This window comes from Aptenodytes patagonicus, chromosome W (genome assembly GCF_965638725.1).
Source record: "Aptenodytes patagonicus chromosome W, bAptPat1.pri.cur, whole genome shotgun sequence".
In the NCBI taxonomy this organism is placed as follows: Eukaryota; Metazoa; Chordata; class Aves; order Sphenisciformes; family Spheniscidae; genus Aptenodytes; species Aptenodytes patagonicus.
In genome coordinates, this window is record NC_134981.1 from 4977965 (window position 1) to 4997711 (window position 19747).

The 19747-nt window shown below is 40.5% G+C and overlaps 1 protein-coding gene across 6 annotated transcripts in view; it reads left to right on the forward strand.

Annotated features, from left to right (window-relative positions):
* Positions 1–19558, forward strand: part of LOC143171858 (ectopic P granules protein 5 homolog) — a 60143-nt gene extending 40585 nt beyond the window's left edge. For 2 of the 6 annotated variants that reach the window (XM_076360961.1, XM_076360963.1), the window contains exons 31-44: positions 217–430; positions 1225–1385; positions 1505–1712; positions 2378–2453; positions 3369–3472; positions 4360–4535; positions 5271–5456; positions 8786–8995; positions 9130–9274; positions 12081–12323; positions 13220–13439; positions 14961–15176; positions 16168–16282; positions 17582–19558. In XM_076360961.1, coding sequence (XP_076217076.1) covers positions 217–430; positions 1225–1385; positions 1505–1712; positions 2378–2453; positions 3369–3472; positions 4360–4535; positions 5271–5456; positions 8786–8995; positions 9130–9274; positions 12081–12323; positions 13220–13439; positions 14961–15176; positions 16168–16282; positions 17582–17764 — 2457 coding nt within the window. In that variant the 3' untranslated portion in view covers positions 17765–19558. The remainder of the gene's footprint in view (positions 1–216; positions 431–1224; positions 1386–1504; positions 1713–2377; positions 2454–3368; positions 3473–4359; positions 4536–5270; positions 5457–8785; positions 8996–9129; positions 9275–12080; positions 12324–13219; positions 13440–14960; positions 15177–16167; positions 16283–17581) is intronic. The other 4 variants (XR_012997228.1, XR_012997230.1, XR_012997227.1 and 1 more) reach the window with 4 other exon arrangements.
* The last annotated feature ends 189 nt before the right edge of the window (positions 19559–19747 follow it).

Here is a 19747-nt window from a genome sequence, read left to right on the forward strand (position 1 = left end):
CATAAATTCAGGGACTTCTGCAGTATGCTAAATCATAACCTTTGGAGAGCGTTACCTGGGTTTTGAGTTAGGCCTAATGAGGCGCAAATTCATTAGTTTTTTCTTAAATATATAAAAACATAAGGATTTTTTTCCCCTGAGAATTTCTCCCTTCTCCTAAAGGTGTTGTGGCTGTTGAAGCTTCTACTTAAAAATGCTTCATGTCCTCTGTTCTAGTTTGACCTTACGCAATGGTTAAGTGTTGCTAAGCCACCTCTATCTGAACGTACCAAGCTTCTGGAGTCTATTCACTTGGCTCTCAATGCATGTGGCCTTGAACCTGAAGAAGATATTTTGATGCCATTTAATATCTTCTGCAAGCATTGGACTAACCTCCTCCAGTATCAGTTCCCTGATCACTATAGTGATTTCCTAAGATTGTTCGTGCAAAGTGAGTATCTGAATCGATGCATACTAAGCCTTTCGTACAGAACTCTTCTGGCTTAAAAATACGAACTGCGTGCAGTAGAGTTAAATAGCAACAAATACGAAATGATTTGAACTTTCTTAAGTTTCTGTATGCACTTTTATGTGCATGTTGTGTGATGCATTTCTATTAGACGTATTTTAGCTCTAGTAGAAAGAAACACTGCTGCAGATCAAAGTACATGCATCAGTGACAACAGATTTTCAGCCCATATTACGGGAGAAGGATGGAGGAGAGGTTTCTATTAATGGAAGCACTTATTAATTATAGCCATGACACAGTCTGTAATGCAGCATCCTTGTTCTTGAGCACCCTTCAATGTCAAACTGAGAACTGGAATTATGGAGACCCGGGACTGATACTGAAATCTGCTGAAAAGGTCCTGGTTGACATTAGATGCTACTTATAATCTGCTGTGCCTCTAAAATGAGAACAGAAGTACTTCCTTTCTGTCAAACCATATGTGCTGAGGCAGCAACTATCTGTTAATATGTGTTTGTAGCCAGGGATGCACTAAGTGCCTAGGAAACTCTCTAAGAAGAGAGCATGTAGATGCCAAAAGGGAATGTTAAATTACTTATGTTTGGGAAATAGAGATCTCTCTCACCCTTAAAGTGGGGTTTTCAAATTCATGCCTTACCTAATTTTTTTTATGTAGTAGGGAGCTCTAATTTCAACCTTTTCTGACTTGTATTGAGAAAGGGACTAATATCCTTCTCCTGATTTTCACAAATGCGTTCCCTTCTCTTTCTCCTAAGGCTCATCAGAGCAGCTTCTAAGCCCTGACTGTTGGAAGGCATCACTTAAAGCTTTGGGATGTGGTTCACTAGTGACTGAACAGGGAAGCTTCAAGAAAAATGACTCTACTGAAAGTCCTGTATTGCGGGATGCTGCAAAAATTCTCCTCTCTGCAGAACAGGTGGGTGCCTCTTTGGTTGATTTGTTATGTTTTTCAGCTGAAACAGATGCCTACCAGTGACAAATAACACTGCTGTGCAGTCTTTCTGTAGCTGATTAATAGTTTTCTTCTTTTTACAGGTTAGAGAGACAATAGAATGGCTTTCCACATCTTTCTGCAAACTCCGACTGGCTTTGATGGACTTTAGGACTTTTGGCCTGTTTTCAAAATGGAGTCCTTATGTGGCTGAAGTGAATAAATTTCTGGAGTATCTTATTAAACGACTTATTGACACCGAAGTTGCCAATTTAGCCCAAGAGCCTCTTGGCAGTAACAGAATTCTAGCAGGTAATGTGTCTTAAAAGCAAATTACTTACGAACAGGCACTCAGTTTCTCTAATTTCCTCTGTTAAAGACCATTTAAATATATGGTAAAATTTTCCTCCTCTGTGTTTGTACAATGATGAGAACATTAAAATACAGACGGGAAATGATGATGCTGATTCATGGTCATGTGGGACTTTAGGCTTTATCTTTATGCTTGTTGGAGGAAGTTTGTTTATATTTGAGCTTGCTTTAAAATTATTTCATGAAGACATCATACTTTCTTTAAAGAAAAATAGAGTCTTTTGCACTGAGCAGAGGTTTGGGGACGAGGGACTACTGGATTTCATCATGGTGTGATTTTGATTTGGAGAAAATCGCCAGAACACTTTTTATTTTAGTATATGCAGGTTTAAAGTGTGAATCATCATTACCCCCACAATCTCAGATGTGTTAAAGTGATATTAATAAAACATCTAAGCAATGCAAAATGCTTAGGATTGTTGTTAAAACAATCATATTATTAACCAGAGTTACTAATAAGCATATGGTATTTTAGATTATTTGACCAGGAAGAACTGATTAAATATCGGAATAAGCAAAGGACGTTGTATTCAAGTTTGGAAAAGTGTAATATGTTCACTGTTGCTAATTTGAGTATAAAACTTCTATGTTTTAATTTCTTCTAGCATTGCAGTCCTTGTATTCAGTCATTGCTGGACTCTTTAAACCATGGATACTGGTCTTGGATAAGGAAGATGCAAGGTATGTATTGCATTTTAAAATTAAATGAGTTTTTACTCAAGTAAGGACTTTAACCCTGTAAGAATGGCTTTCATTGTTACCTCATTTTTTTTCTAATTCATGACTGTATTGTGACCTTCCATTAAATAGCTGTGACTTGTGTCATATCCTTAACAATTACGGAACTAATTCATGAGTTTCTTAAGACAAATTTTGCAAGATTTGGATTGAGTAATTGTTTTGGATACAAGAAATACAACCAAGCACTGGTCAGGAAGCAGAGATGAGAAAAATATGAATTGCACTTAGTTCTGGAAACACTCAAATTTACATTTTAGATTCCTTTTATTTAGCTTCCGTAATACTGATAACTCCTTAGTTTAAAACAAAACAAAAAAGCCAAACAAATACAACCCCAAATGCCAGTGGTACGTAAAGAAACCTTGGACCAAATCAGTCCTATGATGATCTACTGCCTTGTGTACCTCTGTCTTCACATGGAGAGTTATTTGTAATATTATACACTTACATTTGACTTTCTTCCAAAGCCAAAAGCTTTTTGAGCTGTGAGCACATCTCCAACATGTAATTAGAAGGTTGACTGCAGGTGGTATGTGCTGTCATTCAGAAATTCCTGTGTTTTGGTATTTAATTCAGTTATGAAATATCAAACAAGTAATCTCTGTTTACTCAGTGGTATCGTGGATCTTCAGTGTGGCGTTAAAGTAAGTACCTCTTCTAAGGAAGAAACAGGCAGTTCTAAAGAGTTGAGTTTGAATGAAAGGACTGCTGATACCTACTATATTGATTTACTATGTACTGCCTACTATATTGATTTACTATGCTTTAGGATATTTAAATCATTTAAGTGTTTATGATCTTGTTTATGGTCTGGTAACTCAGCACTGAAATTTGTGTTGCTTCACTTCCTTTAAGTAACCAGCCCTGTTACCCTTGGTTAGAGAGCGACACTCCTGTAGCGTCCAGCATGGTCTGTCTGTTTACAGATTGCATCAAGCTTTTGCACGAGAGCTTTAAAGGTGGGTGAAGTCCCCGCTGTTTTAATGTAGTGGCACTTTCTGTTCTATCAGACCAAAAAAGATTTTTGATTGAGATGTGGGATGTGAGGGGATTTTGTTTGTTGTGAACTTTTAGCCAAGATGATCGCTGCAGTGGTACCAGGAGCATTTCTTTATTTCATCCTTAAAAGACAGCTTTTTCCTTGACAAGGGTAGATAATGTGATTGATAAATGCATAACTGTCAGATAACGAAGTTGATGTGAAGGAAAGCAAAACAAAATGAGCTGTCATGAGAAGTGCATGACTTCATTCTAGGTCTGCATGATGTTCCCATACAACGTATGCAGCAGCATGTCACAGTGACCAATCCATGTGTCTCAGCAGCTTGTCCTGGGGGTAATTTAATCTCCAGGACTGATCATTTTGAGCTCCTATTTAGCATTGCTTATTGTGCCGAATGTGTAGACAGACATAGGAACGGAAAAAATTAATTTCACAATACCTCTTAAGAGCTTTTAGGGATGAACTAGATTAAAACTTCTCTTGTAAAAATAAATAATTAAAAATAAGATTATTGTGTGTGTTACAAAATTTGAGCTACATAAGATCTTTTTAAACCAAAACAACCCAACATAAAAGCAGTGAAGTTCTACATGGAAGGAGTATTTTTATAACTGCAGATTATTGTCCAGCAACTCTTCAAAAGGCATGAAATCATAAGCTTCCCCCCTTGTTGATTTGGAGAAAAAAAATCTAAAAGCTTAATGTGCATTTTTTTCTTTGACGAATGTATTTTAGTGTAACTTGCATTTATGGTTTTTCGTCTTCAAAATTGGACTTCCTTCTGTAATCAAGCTTTCCTTGACTATTTTCTGTTGTTAATTCAGCTATTTTCTTTGAATCTAGATAAGCTGTTGCCAAGCCACCATGGAGCTCTCTGGTTACATCTAATGCATTACTGTGAATGTTGCACAGCCCCCAAAATGCCTGAGTTTATTCTTTATACTTTCCATACTGAGTTCAGAAGGCTTCCATGGAAGGAAATGCATCCAGACCAGATGCTTATGGAAGAGTTCTTTAAAGTGAGTACATTGGTATCTGTTGAATTAAGTTCGTAATCAGTGTTGCCCTTGAAAAATAACTGGAGAGCTGGAGACAGTTCTTTAGCAAGTAAGCTTTTAAAGTTTATTGTAGTATTCACAGCTGCTCATTTCGTGATTGATGATTTTTGTGAAGGAGTGCTATTGAGTCTTATACGAAGTTGTGGGGAGCGGTAAAGCTGGCAGTCTTTGTAATCTGTCATTGCTCTATCTGAATGTCTCGTTTATTATATATGTATTTAATATGTATTTAGTTAGAGGTAATATATTTTGCTATTGCCATGTTGTTCCCACTTCCGAGTTGTTGTCTGAGACAACGTAAACCTGCAGATAGGTGTGGAAATGCTCCAGGATTTACTGCTTATCTGTTTGGGATGAGTGCTTCATGCAGTTCTAAACAGGCTCAGAGTTTCTTAGTTTCTCTTAGAGTGAAGAGAAATGGATGCGATCATGCAGCTAAGAGTTTGTAATAGATTATTTCTTTCTGGTTTGCAGTAGCTTGGTATTCTGTACTGGTTGTTTGAGAGGCTTAGAAAGTTGTATGTGCAACTTTTCTGGTGGGGGGGCAAAATGATGGAGAAGCAGCATCTGTCTACTTCTCTGCCGACCTAAAATGCTGCTGTGGATTTATGGTTGGCTAAGAAGTTGAAAAGTATGAGTGTATTTATATCTTACGTTGTTTTATGTACCTGTCTTTTTTTCCTTTCTCCTTCCTAGATCGAAAGAGGCAGCCCCAAGAGTTGTTTCTTATTCTTGGGTTATGTTTTATGTGAAATAAACTGGGTCAGTGTCCTCTCTGATGCCTGGAATCCCAACCCTCATCCTCAGACTCACAACATGATTGTCTGTTTGCTGTATATGATGGTCCTGTTGGCAAAGGAGGAACAACTTATAGGCAAAGAGGTAATTTTTGAAAAGGTTCATACCTGTCTGTCTTAGAAGAAGAATAATCCTTTGCTAGCAAGGACACAGGCTGTGACGACTTTCCGACTTGCAGAATGATTATCTCGGAAGTGTTTCATGCCTAGGTAAAATGCCCCAATTAGTGTTCTGGAGATGGCCAGGACTAAATCCTTATGTGAGTGTGGTGGGTTGACCTTGGCTGGATGCCAGGTGCCCACCAAGGCGCTCTGTCACTCCCCTCCTCAGCAGGATAGGGAGGGGTAGAAAATAAGATGGAAAAAACTTGTGGTCAAGATAAAGGCAGTTTAATAAAGTAAAAGCAAAGGCTGCGCGTGGAAGCGAAGGAAAACAAAAGACGTATTCTCTACTTCCCATCAGCAGGCGATGTCCAGCCACTTCCTGGGAAGTAGGGCTTCAGTACGCGTAGTGGTTGCTCTGGAAGACAGACGTTGCAATAATGAATGCCCTCCCCCCCCCCCGCCTCCTTTTTCTTAGCTTTTATTGCTGAGCAGATGTCCCATGGTATGGAATATCCCTTTGGTCAGTTTGGGTCAGCTGTCCTGGCTGTGCCCCCTCCCAAGATCTTGCCCACCCCCAGTGTGCTGGTGAGGGGGGAATGTTGGAGAGACAGCCTTGATGCTGTGCGAGCACTGCTCAGCAACAGCCAAAACACTGGTACGTTATCAGCACCGTTCTAGCTACCAATACAAAGCACAGCACTACGAGGGCTGCTATGGGGAAAATTAACTCCATCTCAGCCAGGCGCAATACAGTGAGGCATTTTGTATAACTTGTGTGAGAAAAGAAGAGCTGCTGTTTGTTTTAAGAAGCGTCTGTAGGTGCTGTGTTGTAAAGAGTAGGCAAATAAATACAGACAGTTTCCTGGAGTTACAAAATGACTCTCTGGGTTTTGGAAAGAACAAATGTGTATGTTAGTTTCATTAGTCTTTAAAAAAAAAATATATTTTTATGTAAAACTACTGTGCAGTTGTTTTCATAATTAAGTATGGGATGCTGCATAGTACATCTTTCCTGTCTCTTAGGCCAGCCCTTAATTAAAATGTCTGTTTCCTTTTCTCTTTCCTGGTTTTGAAGAGCCTTAGTTACAAGCACATGCAAAGTAGAGGTAGTATTAGCAAGAATTTACACGTGCACCTGTAATACATGTGCGCATATATATATATATGCAATATGATATATAACTTAAGGTGAAGCTTTTTCTGACAGCCTGAGTGAAAAGGGTGTCTAGCGTCAGCCCGCTTTGATTCAGGCAGTCTGCCGTGAGCGCAGGAGCAGCGTTGACTGCAGCGTTCATGCTTGTAGCACCGGTGGTGCTGTGAGAAGAATCGGGAGGCTCACTGAGTCACGTTTATTCTGTCATGGCCAGTCACGTAAATCTCCGCTGTGCCTTGCTTCTTCTCCTGGGTGGCAAACATGAATGTGTGGAGTGATGGTAAGGAGTCATTCATTTATGAAAAGCTTATGCCTGGCTCTGTCTCTTACCGTGCATGTTTGTGCTGTTTTCCAAACTGATCTTCAGTACTGGTCATGCTTCAAGTTGGTTGTGTTAAGCACAACTCAGCAATGGGATTAGTCCCTGTGAGGTTAGGAGCAGCACTTGATCTGAGCGTAGTTTTCTTTTCATAGCTGTCTAAAAGGAAAATATTTGTCTGCTTGAACGTGTTTTCTCAAGAGTTATAAATCTCAGAACTGCTTTTGCAAACACTTATTTCTTACCATAAAATGCTCCCCTCCTAACTCCATATGATGTGATGACAACTCACAATGATGTAACAACATCTTGAAGACCAGATATATCTTTAACAAGCTTGTCACTGTCTGCTTCTGATGAGTTACTGGGGACAGATTACTTCGTCTGTTGAATCTTAGGTTGAGTTTTCTTGTTCTTTTGCTCTGAAGGGTGATTTTATCATCTCTGATTTCTCAGCACTTTTCCCATTTATGGTTACATTCTTAATATTTCTGAATTGTTGGAATAGGAAAGAGAAATGTCAGGTGTTAGGATGAGCTTTCCAAAACCTGCTTTTGCTAGGAGCTCTGTGTGGGTAAATCTAGCACAGTCTGATTCAGTCCACTGCTTCTGGAGGACTCTTCCAGAGGGGCTGGGTAATCTTCAAGAAGTCCCATTTCACATCTGCCAGCTTTCTCCCACTTGCAGCGTCTTCCGTTTTCCATTTCCTCTGAGGCGTTACGAGATGCTGTGTCAAGATGTCACCAGCAGCTTTGATCTACACTGTATTCCAGTTTAGGAAAATTACCGGAGTTCACGTGCTTTGACCTGAATGTATTTGCTTATCAGAAGCTTCTCAGGCTTCAAAAGATACCTGTTTGTACATTGTATGAGTCAGCCTCAGGAATTCCCTCTTAGCCTCCAGCAATGTGTTAAACTGACACGCTGTCGCTCGTTTTTTACCTCCCAGAACGCTCCTGTGACACATTGACCTAAATCTCAAACTTCCTCAGCCCTACGTTCCAGTGCATGAGCAACTTGAGAAGTACTTGGTGTACCAGTGTCTCATTCTTGTTGATGTAGTCTAATTTGGGTTGGTTCTGGATCCCTAAAGTCTTTAGGTTGTGTTGGCCGTCAACACAATTCTAGTATTTGTTCATTCTATAACATGTAGGAATTCCCAGTGTCCGTGGGGTGCCCTTTTGTATTGCAGATGTATACGAACCCGTGAGAGGAGGATGGCGGTAGCTGAGGCTAGACTCTCTGCTGCTTGTAGACAGAGAGACTTTTCCCTCTGCATACTTGCACTGCCTGTGTGAGTTGTGGACCCTGTAGGCTGCTGTACTGTTCAGGGTGGTATTTATGAGAATAAGCACTTCAGGAGTCCCCTAGGCTGGTAGATGATTCACTGAATGGAAAATTGAGGAACCCAGCTTCTGTCCCTGGTTCTATTGTGAACTTAGATTAATTTTTTTTTTTTAATAATTTTTCTAATGCCTTCTTTAAACCTCTGCTGAAGTGACTTTACCTTGTAGGGTCTCCATTTCTTTCTAGCTGTCTTCACATGTTGACATGTCAAATTTTAATGTCTCTCACTGACTTTTGTGCTTGGTTAGAGCTGCAGCAGTCTGAGTACTGTTATGTGAATGCTAGAGATGACATACATGTGTTGGCTTGCTGCTTGAATGAGGAGTCGCTTTTCAAACCAGACTGCCAGTGGTCATCTATTTCTGTGGGGTTTCTGTTCTGTCTCCTTCAAATTTTGGAGTCTGGGCTTCCTTCCAATATTGAGCACTGCAAATATTAATTTAAAACAGCAAAGAAGGTGGAGCTTAGACTGATGTCTTTAAATCTTCAGGAATCACCACTCATAAATCTTCTTGGACAGACCAGCTCCCTTCCTTGGCAGCTTGTGGGCATTTCATCTTACCAGAGCATCATCAACTACTGCAACAGTCACTACCCTCCTTCTGTTATCCTTGCTAAGGATGCTGCAGCTGAACTGATAGTGAAGCTTCTGAAAATCTCAGCGGGCTTTGGTGCATCTTCGGATAGTCACATCCACCTTGTAAGTTGAACTGGTTTTGCAGTGTCTCTGAGCTGTTCTTGTCATTTGCAATGTTCTGCTTTTGTATATTATGGGGTGTGGAAAGAGTTCTAGGCATGATTTTTTTTCTAATTGACTTTAATTTTGCTTACCAGGATGCAACGCTGAAGTGCCGAGCATACATTCGCCAGGTGGTTCAATTTCTCAGCACCTTAGAACAAAGCGGGAAGATTACTCTTGCAGTTTTGGAACAAGAAATGTCCAAGTTGCTAGATGATGTAGTCATCTTTAATCCTCCAGGTTTGTGTTAAAGAAGCGGCAAACTACTTTAAAGCTGTCAAGATCCTTTATTGTACTGCATGGATTGTTGAACATCTGTGACTATGTAATTACTTGCATTGCTATAATGTCTCCCTTGTGGGCAGCAGGGCATGTTGCTTTGGTGATGTGTGTGTATATATAGGTGGTATATTAGCACAAAACAAAAATATGGACGTTAGCCCGAAGAGCTGTCGAGCAACAGGACCAACAGAAAAACCAGGGGTTATGTTGTGAGTAAAACTGACCGATACGTAGGAGCTTGAGGGATTCCTTTCTTTGCTGTCTAGTTTTTTAATATTATTTTATTTGGCATTTGCATCTTTTTTAGAAGGAAGGATGACACAAATACGCTCTCTTGGTCCTGAGGGATCAGGTTCTAAGAAAGGATTCTAAACTGTTGTGCAGTTGGGAAAACTGACTATATTGAAGAAGGGGAATTATATTGATGTACACTAGTAGTACGGTGTGTCCACACCCACAGCATTTCTATTGATCTCAATTTTAGTAGTAATACCATCCTGAGCTGCTTCTATCAAACTAAAACTTCGGGTAAAATCGGTCGTCTCGCTGTACTCACAGAAATACTTGTCAGGAGTCGTGTCTCTTCCTGTCCGTGACCCTCACAGATGTGCTAGCAAGAGTGAACAGAAAGTGTCTGAAAAATCTGTGAGAGCAATAACTGTTTCTCAGTACTTGTCTTGCTACTTGGGGAATCTCTGTAGGACAGCCCCATAGTCAATAAAACTCTTTGTGACTTGAAGAGAAGTGAAGGCTTGCTTGTTGCTGCTGACACTCTTCATAGCTGAGAAATTTTGGAGGAGACAGGAGCTCCAGTATAAGAGGAGCAGCTCTGTTTCATGAACCCCTGTACGCGCTTGTTTGGTGTTAAAGGGCTGAAAGAGAGTGCTCCGTGTTGCTCAACCAGGCTGTGGAGCGCAGGAGGATCACTGATGTGGCGCGGCAGGAAAGTGGTGGTGTGTATCAGATTTAGCTTCTCTGTGAGGTTTGGAAGGGGCTGGCAGAGGTTTTCGGAAGAGCCTCTGGGGCAGCACCTTCTGCTGACAGGAGAGGAGAAAGCTGGACTCGTCCCAGGGGATCTGGCGGGCCCTGGTGTCAGGTGTCTGGCGGTGGTCCCGCTTGGTGGTCTGCAGCCTGTGAAGTGGGACTTGGCTGTAAAACTAGTTGTGACCTTAGGCAAGTCAGTTAACCTCCTGGCATCGTCTGTCTTGGTTGGTCTGTGATAAGAGATGTTTACCTTACTGGAGAGCTCTGCCATGACAGATGACTTTTGGAGCTTTTTTTTTTCTTTTTTTTCTCAGTAGGTAGATACAGACAGAATAGCTTAGTTTGGAAGAGACCTCTGGAGGCCTGTAGTCCAACCTCCTCCTCAGACCAGGGCTAGCTTCAAAGTTAAAACAGGTTGTTCAGGGCCTTGTCCGGTGAGCTTCCAAATATCTGCAAGTGAGGAGGTCTCAACCTCTTTGGACGATGTTTTTCCAGTGATTAATCCCTCTTTTTGTGCACAACTTTTCTTCATAACCAGTGGAAATTTTTCCTTCTACAATGCCTGACGTTGCTTGAAAATGTTCTTTTATAACGATGGTGGCTTTTTTTCATCAATATGTGCAAAAGTGTACTCTGTAGTTAGACTTTTAAGAGCCAAGCGCAGGAAACGTTTGTGCTTCGAGGGTACTGTTGCAGGTGGCCCATGATAACATGTTCAGGCAATGCCAAGAGATGGTTTCAAAAAAATATTCTGGGACGGAACACTGGGATTAGCAGGAAATCTAGAATCCTGGCAATGCATGAGGGGGTTGCAACATTTCAGGGCTCATCTCAGTCTGTCGTGGTTTAACTTCAGTCGGCAACTAAGCACCACGCAGCCGCTCGCTCACTCCCCCCCACCCGGTGGGATGGGGGAGAGAATTGGAAGAGCACAAGTGAGAAAAACTCGTGGGTTGAGATAAAAACAGTTTAATAATTGAAATAAAATGATAATAATAATAATATGATAATAATAATAATAATACACAAAGCAAGTGATGCACAGTACAATTGCTCACCACCCGCCGACCGATGCCCAGCCAGTCCCCAAGCAGCGGCCCCCCCGGCCAGCTTTCCCCAGTTTATGTACTGAGCATGATGTCCCATGGTATGGAATGTCCCTTTGGCCAGTTTGGCTGTGCCCCCTCCCAGCTTCTTGTGCACCTTCAGCCTTCTCAGTCGGTAGAACATGGGAAGCTGAAAAGTCCTTGACTAGTGTAAGCATTACCTAGCAACAACTAAAACATCGGTGCGTTATCAACTTTGTTCTCATCCTAAATCCAAAACACTGTACCAGCTACTAGAAAAGAAATTAACTCTATCCCTGCCGAAACCAGGACACAGTCATATTTCAAATTGAATCATGTAAAATCTTGGTTGTTTCACTCTAAGCTGTGCTTTAAACTGTGTTTTCTTGGAGACTGTAAACCTGCTTTATCATTCAATTTATTTGCACTGTAGTCATGGTAAAAGACCCTAAGTGAGAGATGGGCTCCAGTGTACTCTGCTGTACAGTCTTATCAGCTGTCTGTCTGTTTAATGAATGATGAACTGCCTCATCAAGGGAAGAGACTGCGAGGAATGGGTGTCTTATTGCAGTTTCATAAGTACAGACAAGGAATTGAGGTGTGTAATGAGCAAGAGGCTTCTCCCAGTATCTGCAGAAAGGGTTCAGTGGTGAAGTTGAACTTGGGTTCTAGGGCCTATTTACTGAAATGGTTCTCTTATTTCTGACTTTCAGATATGGATCTGCAAACACGTCACATGGCCCTCAGCAGTCTCTTTACAGAAACGCTGATGATGATGAACAATTCCAGTGTTACAACAGCTGAGTCGCTACGGGGGAGCTTACGGAAGTGGATTGACAGCAAAGTGCATGGGTTGCTAGCGATGCCCCTTCTCACAGCAGCGTGTCAGAGCCTGGCCTCTGTGCGACACATGGCAGAGACGACAGAAGCCTGTATCACTGCTTACTTCAATCAAGGTAGGAGCCTGTCTTCTGCTGCTGCTTGTCTCAGAAACTTTGATTGGTCTCGGATGCCCATTAAATACAAATCGTCTGGAATCCTTACAGCTTCACGCTGCCCAGTACTGGAACTGGGTTTTAATCTGGTTTCCGTAATCAGAGCTCCTTTCTTTGTATCTGATGGCTCCCAACTGTCACACACATATGTGCTGTAGTAACTAGACGTGGAAAGGTTAGGCAATTGTGGTTTGGGTTTTTCAACTGCTCTAATTGTGTATTTTCTTAAGAACTATACCTGTCTCTGTGAAAACCGATTTGCTCTGTGTAATGGTTACCATTTTTCCAGCTAAAGGGGAGGACTTTGTGTAAAAAAAAAAAAAAAAAAAAAAAAAAAAAAAAAAAAAAAAAAATCATCTCAAGAGAACAAAGCAGGTATTTGTCCCCTCCCCTAGTGTTCTGTAGACTAATTTAAGAAAAAAAAAAATTCTTGATTGGTAAAACTCTGAAATTCTGTGGTGTGGGGTTTTTTTGGTGTGGTTTTTTCTTTCTTTTTTTCTTTTCTTTCTGTTTACGTAGTCCTTGTGGAACTACATATTGATTTCTTCCACATTCTGTGTGATCAGATTTCAGTACATGTGAAGGAAATATTTAAAATTCCATTGTTAAAATTTTCAAATTTAATCCTGACTGAATGCTGGGAAAATATCTCACCTTGACCTCATATCCACTATGATAGTGGAGTTTTTCTTTTCTCTCCATCAGAGTTGCATGACAAACTGATTACCTGGAAGACAGCTAAACCAGCCCAAATTCTGTCACTTATAGGCACACAGTGAAGTAGTTGTAGTTCTTAGGTTTTACTAAGTGCCGCTTTCTCACACGTTCTTTGTTCTGTCCTTTTGTTTTCTTTATAGATTATCCTCACCACCAGGATTTAGGCTGGGGCCCTATACTCGCCTCCCTCCAAGTTCCTGAGCTAACCATGGAAGAATTCCTGCAGGAGTGTCTGTCTTTAGGAAGCTACTTGACCCTGTATGTCTACCTGCTGCAATGCCTGAACACTGACCAAACTCTTACCAACGAAATGAAGATCCTGCTGACCATCAGCAAATGGCTGGAGCAAGTGTACCCAAGGTATGAAACTCAAGGCTTCTGAATATGCCTTGACTTTTAAATAGGGCTATAGTTGAATAGCCGGCATAATTAGGTGGCCAGGTTAATTAGGTTAATGTCACCAGGCTGCTGGATGAAATGGCCAATCCTTCTATATCCACTGTTGCGGAGTCTGCCCAACCCCAGTGCCAACACTAATAGTTGTTGTGGTTAAACAGAAGAGGGAATTTTATTTACGTGAACTGCACTGCTTCTGGTGCAGTTTTGATGAGTTTTCCGTCAGAGAAGCTTGATTTCAGTGGCAGCCTGGATTTGTGCCCAGTTAAAACTACTTTAAACAAATCCTAAATCACTGTGGGTTCCACTTTCCCGAATGTCCACTAGGTGGGATGAGTTATGTGCTAAATGTTCAGTTTGACGTTCCTGAGAGACCTGGTCTTCAAAGCTGTCACAGAGCTGGTGACTGTCAGCAGCTCTGAACCGAATCTGAACCCAGTGGATCTGGTGGGGTGCCCAGAGTTAGCGGCCTCTAATGCTGTAAACCAACTTATTAGATACCAGGGTTCTGGCGGGAGAGGATGGATAGCTTTGGGGTTAAAATGATAATACTTTGTACTTAAAGTATGTAACAACTGTATTTACAGTTGCTGCTGAAATTGCCAGAATTTAGCAAATGTGGTGAATATTTTTCCATATTAATGCTGATAATGTTCATATTTGCTGTGAAAGAACATTTTGGGAAAACTTATGTTCCCACTGTTTCTTGACATTCAAAGAATACTTTCATTTTTGTAGGTACCGTAGTAATTTGATTGTCAAAGTGTGAAGGAGACAGCAAAGCCACCATACACAGCAAATTAAACCTTGCTCTAAACATCAAAGCTGAGGCTGCCTGGGATGGGAAATGACTGGGCGGAGTAATGCGAGGATAGTCTGATGTAGGAAACTCGTGCTGATGCTTTATGTGGAAAATCTGAGCTTGTTAACTTACACTGCAAACCGTTTGGGGAAAGATTAAAAATATCGTAGGGGGAACTTCACTTTGTGCTTTGCTCAACAAAAAACTTCAATGTTTCCTTTTCTAGAAGATCATATTAAAAGTCTAAATTGTTGTGGAAACAACAGCTAGTGCTTCCTAAAGTGTTGGTAAGTAAAGAAACAAAAAGAGTAGAGATACAGCTTCATTCCTTTTATACCAAGTCTTAGACAAGTTTAAATCCACTTATGGCTGCAATATCATTTATTCTCAGTTGTAACGCTTAAAAGGAAGCATTGTTCTTTGTCCTCTTACAGGCCCTTGAAACCTGCTAGCTGATGTCTGCATCAAATCCGTAACAATAGCAATTAAAGCAGTATAATAATTGGTGGGGTAGTATAGTTATGCTATCCTCATATAGTAAGATTAGCTGTTGTTAATTAATCATCTGAATTCTTCATGGGCCTAATGGGGAGAGATACAAACTTCTTAACCTATGCATCTTTTTTTTTTTTTTTTTAAATTTATATTTTGTTTTGTTTTTATTCTTTAAATCTTACCTAAAGCTCAGCAAAGGAAGAGGCAAAGCTGTTTCTTTGGTGGCATAAAGCCATGCAGTTATCCTTGATTCAGATGGAGCAAGATGACACCATTCTGATCGAATCTGTCGTTCGGACGCTGCTGTCAATCCAGGGCAGGCAGAGTCAGCTGGCTGAGGAGAGACTGACTTCTGGAATACTTGGTGCTATTGGGCTAGGCAGGAGGTCTCCTTTGTCACCCAGGTAAGGGTTGAAGGTACAGTGAATTAGTTGATATAATGTGAGTCATCATGTTAAAAAAGCTGCAGCCTGGATCCAGACTGCACAGCGCAATGTCAACAGATGTTCTGAATCCATGCTGTCCCCAAATCTAGAAGTTTGTTTGGGCCCATCGCAGAAAAAAATGTAGCGAGTGTTTTAATCTGGTTAAGAAGCGAATACGAACTTTCTGCAAAGTTTGTGGTGGAAAAGGAAAGAAAATGCAGTTGTGATTCTGGCTTAATGTCCATCTCCAGCGAAGTTTGTAGGGAGACTGTTTCTTAGAGGAAAATACTTTCACCTGGTCTGTAGAAGACTGTTCCAGTTGACCTCACAAGAATTTTGTATGATCACATGCATGTTGCCTTTTCCATCTTAACCTTGAGGTGTTGGAAATGTTAAGAGAAGCTCAAAGAAACATGTCCTTGCTTGTTATTCACTTTACCTTCTAAAGAGAGACACCAAGTTTGGTTGTTAGGTATTAAAATCAAGCTCACTATGGAAAGAATGCCAAGAAAAAATACATAAGTGTTTGTGGAACACCAATTCAACACAATACCTGAACATAACTGTATGTTTATAAAGACCACCTGGGATGCAATCCTGTTAAAATTGTTCTGAAATCTTAGTCTCTTTCAACTCATCCCTTGATTTGGCTGATGTGGATGTTTCAAAGGCTGTGAAATGGAGGAGTATTTCATATGTGGCCTCAAGGCTGCAGCTAAACTTGGAACAGATGTAACATTTCATATGTATGGTATTATCTTATCCTCTAGTATGTATGATAGACTATTATGTATATGTTAAAGTGATTTTTTTTTTTTTTTTCCTAATGCATTGAAAAAGGTCCTGTAAAGCCTTCATTATGTTCCTCGTGCAAGAGAGATCTCACGGGATAGAACTTCTAGTTTATCTGCTGTTGAGGACTTTGCAAATTTGATACCACCTTCTCTTTCTCTGCTTTTCCCTATGCAAGGTTTCGGGTGGTTGCCCGCAGTTTGTCTGCCTTCCTCCTGGTGCAGATTCCTGCAGAGGGTCAAGTCCGCCTGAAAGCGGGGTCAGAGCCAAAGCTGTCGCAGAAGGCCCAGCAGGTAGTGTGTGCCAATTGCTGGCTTCTTGACGTGCCCTCTTTGTGTGCTTGCTCAGTTTGTGGGCTGCGGCTTATAAGAGTCACTGCAAGCATTGCTTCAAGCTAAATCTTACTCTCAACTTGTGGATTTTATTTGGCGCTGAATGCCCTCAATCTTTTTTTGCTACTGCTTTACACCTGGCTCTAAATTCTGAATTTCAGAAATAGCTTGTTGCTCTCATTTGTCTTCTCGGGGAAGGGGGTGTATCACAAACTTGTGTACTATTTTGCTGTACATCAAAACACCATCTTGGAATTTGCCAGAGGCAAGGCCAGGTGCAGCGTAGGCCAGGTGACAATGCGAATTCGCTGAACTCTGGTAGCAGGACTGTGTGTCTGAGCCCTAACCTGAAGTGATCCTAGCTAAAACTGTTTATACAGCGTTCTGTATTAATATGAAGGCATCAGTTTCTCATCTTACACACTGAAAAGGTGCAGATGAACTTATGTTTGTAAACCCTGAGTTCAGAAACTTTGGAACCTAGCAGGTAGAAGGAATTTAAAACAAACAGGAAAAAACAATGCTGCTGTGACTGCACTGCTTTTCCGTGATAAAGCAGGACTACATTCACACTAACATTTGTTTATGTGAGATCAGGGCTTAAAAGCCCTATGACAAATAAACATTCCTTCTTTAGCGTGTGCACTGACCACATTGTTTCAGTAAGCGCATGAGAAGAGGAAGGAGGAGTTGGTTAGAAACCAAAGCAAAGTAACTTACTTGGTACAGCTTGTTTCTCTTCTCTAAGAAATGAATGAAACTTGTTCAGACATATTTCCAGCATTCGCCCTGGCTGGTACTGCCAGCATAGTTTCTTTTACATGTAATTTATAACTTGACGTTGTCTCTGTAATGTTATTAATGGGAGCGAAATAATACTTTTATGAGAGTCAAAGATGCTCTTCAGAAAAACCTGAAGTGAATAGTTAAGTGTGTTGCAGTTTGTAGTTCGGTGTAACTTCCTTGAAACCATGTCTTGAACTCACAAAGTAAATATTTGATAATATTTTGGGTTACAGAATCCTAACAAGCCTTGGTAGAACAGTTGTGTTGATCTTGGGGAAGGAACAGCTTGGAAAAATATGAGATGACTTGAAACACTATTAAGTGACTGTATTTTACAAATGTTTTGTTCCAAATACTCCAGGATCTCTAGTAAATAAGGATCTTCTAGTGGAGTTGTGAATATGGCGGCTCATGAACTGGTTTGTTACGGACCAAAGTACACACAGCTAACAGAATTTTCCCTTGTATCTATAGGCACTGAATGCTCTTGAATCTATGGCATCAAACAAACAATATATGGATTATCAAGAGCAGCTCTCCCAGGCTTCTCAGTTCATCAAGCATCCGGAACACTGTCTTCGAGATGGCAATAATCTCTTGGCGCTCCTTATTAACACTCTGTACCCAGAAGTGCATTATTTGGACAGCATACGATAGCAGCATTGGGCCCGCAGAATCATCATGCAATGTTGGTTACTCTGGTTTACATATAATGTTGTTATTGCACAAGTAATTTTTACCTTCAGAGTTCCACTTTAATGAAGTCAGAAGTGTGAGTGGGAACTGCACGCTGGCAAGTTTTCTCCTCTTTAAGGTTTTCTTTCTCTTCTTTTGATTTGTAGGCCTGTGGAATTGCTCGGTTTTTGTTGACTGAAAACACGTTAATATCTTCCTGTGATACGTGATATACACGTGAATATCACATCTTAGAGGAGGATACCTGAGGATAGATGTACAAATCATTAGACAGCAAAGCTCATCCTGTAGCGTCTTAAGTTTTTGCTTTGTGCCTTTTTTTATTTTCCAATGTGTCATTGCTCAGGCCAGTTCAAAGTGAGTGGAGGATTGTGTATAAAAGAGGTTTTAACTTTCTTAACCACGATACCTCTAAATCTTATGTGAGTGTGTTTTTGGAGATGTGTGAAGTCACTGTATTTGGCAAGATAGTATTTTAAATTTTGACTCTTTTTTTTTTTTGCTATCCCACAGAAATCTGTAGTTGAAAGGCATGCCTACAATCTTCTCCCACTTCTGTAAATACAAACTAAAATTTGAACTAAAGAACATTGGTTTTTCCTTTTTTCTAAATATTAGTGAGTCTGCATCTATATTGCTTGATTAAATACAAGTCACTTCTAGCCAAGTTCTTTTTAAGTCAAGTGACTTAAATCCAGAGACGGATTTTCTGGATCCCCAGCGTCTGGGAGGGGAACAGTCAGTTATGTTCATGTTAGATAGGATTCCTTAATTCTGAAAGTCTGGTTGTTTAGGAAATACTGGTTTAACAACTGGACACCCGCCACTTCAGTTTATTCTTTTCTTCCTAGGTAGGCATGGCACAACAGGATTTTAGATGACACTGAAAAGGTATTTATCTTGCATTATATTTGGTGATCGCTTGTTAAAATTCTATTGCCTGTGAACATGAACCTGTAAATCTGTTGTTTCAGCTGAATGATGACTGGTTTTGTTTGCCTTGTCTGATCGTAAGATGCACCTTTGTTCAGGGAAAGCGGAAGGCGAGTTTCCCCAGTTGCTTGTCTAGCGCTGTCCCTTTTAGCGCTGATCGATTTGAGGTGGCCCAAGGTCCTGCAGTCCCAGTCTCTACACCTCTATGAAGGAACGATGATCGCTTCTTGTCTTCCTCCATTAATTGTGCCTTTATGTTTAGAACATGGTTACGCTTTAAAACGTCAGTTGTGGTCACGAGGGGAAGGAAATGTGCTACCTACTGTCTGGTTAATAATGCTTTGAAGTGTTGCTCTTAACTCTGGTTCCGGTGCTGGAGAGCAAATCACTTTTTTCTTCTTGACAGATTCTGCTAACTGTGCCAGCTGGATCATTAGATCACCTTCATCTTAATGTGGTCTTAGAGTTCTTCGCTCTATCTGCGAGCCTATAAATATATATACATATATATACACATATGTACATCCCTCTGTATATTAACCAGATATCAATGCAGCATGTTTTTTAACAGACTCTTTTGGAAAATTCATGTCTGGAAGAATACATTCTGCTGCTTTTTTTCCCCCCGAAGACTTAAAAGCACTGGTTTTATTAGATTCAATGTTACTGATCCGTTGCATAAAAAAAAATGTGAAAAAGTCAGAAATATGTGTTTGACATGCACTTTTAAAATGAGGTATTGTTTCAGCTGTTGAGTTTTTACAAATGTTGTATTTATAACATGCTATGTCTGCAAAGACCATGCAAAATAAAAATGAAAAATCAAATAATTTGTGACAAACACCATGATATTTTCAACTTGCTGGAAGAATCCACATCAGGTAATACATAATTGTTCTTGGAGATGAAAGTATGACGGGGGAATGCCACGCAGTTGCTCAGTTGATGGAGATTTGGAGACTCTTCTCTTTGACATCCTGGATTTAACACGTATGGGATACAACAGCCTGG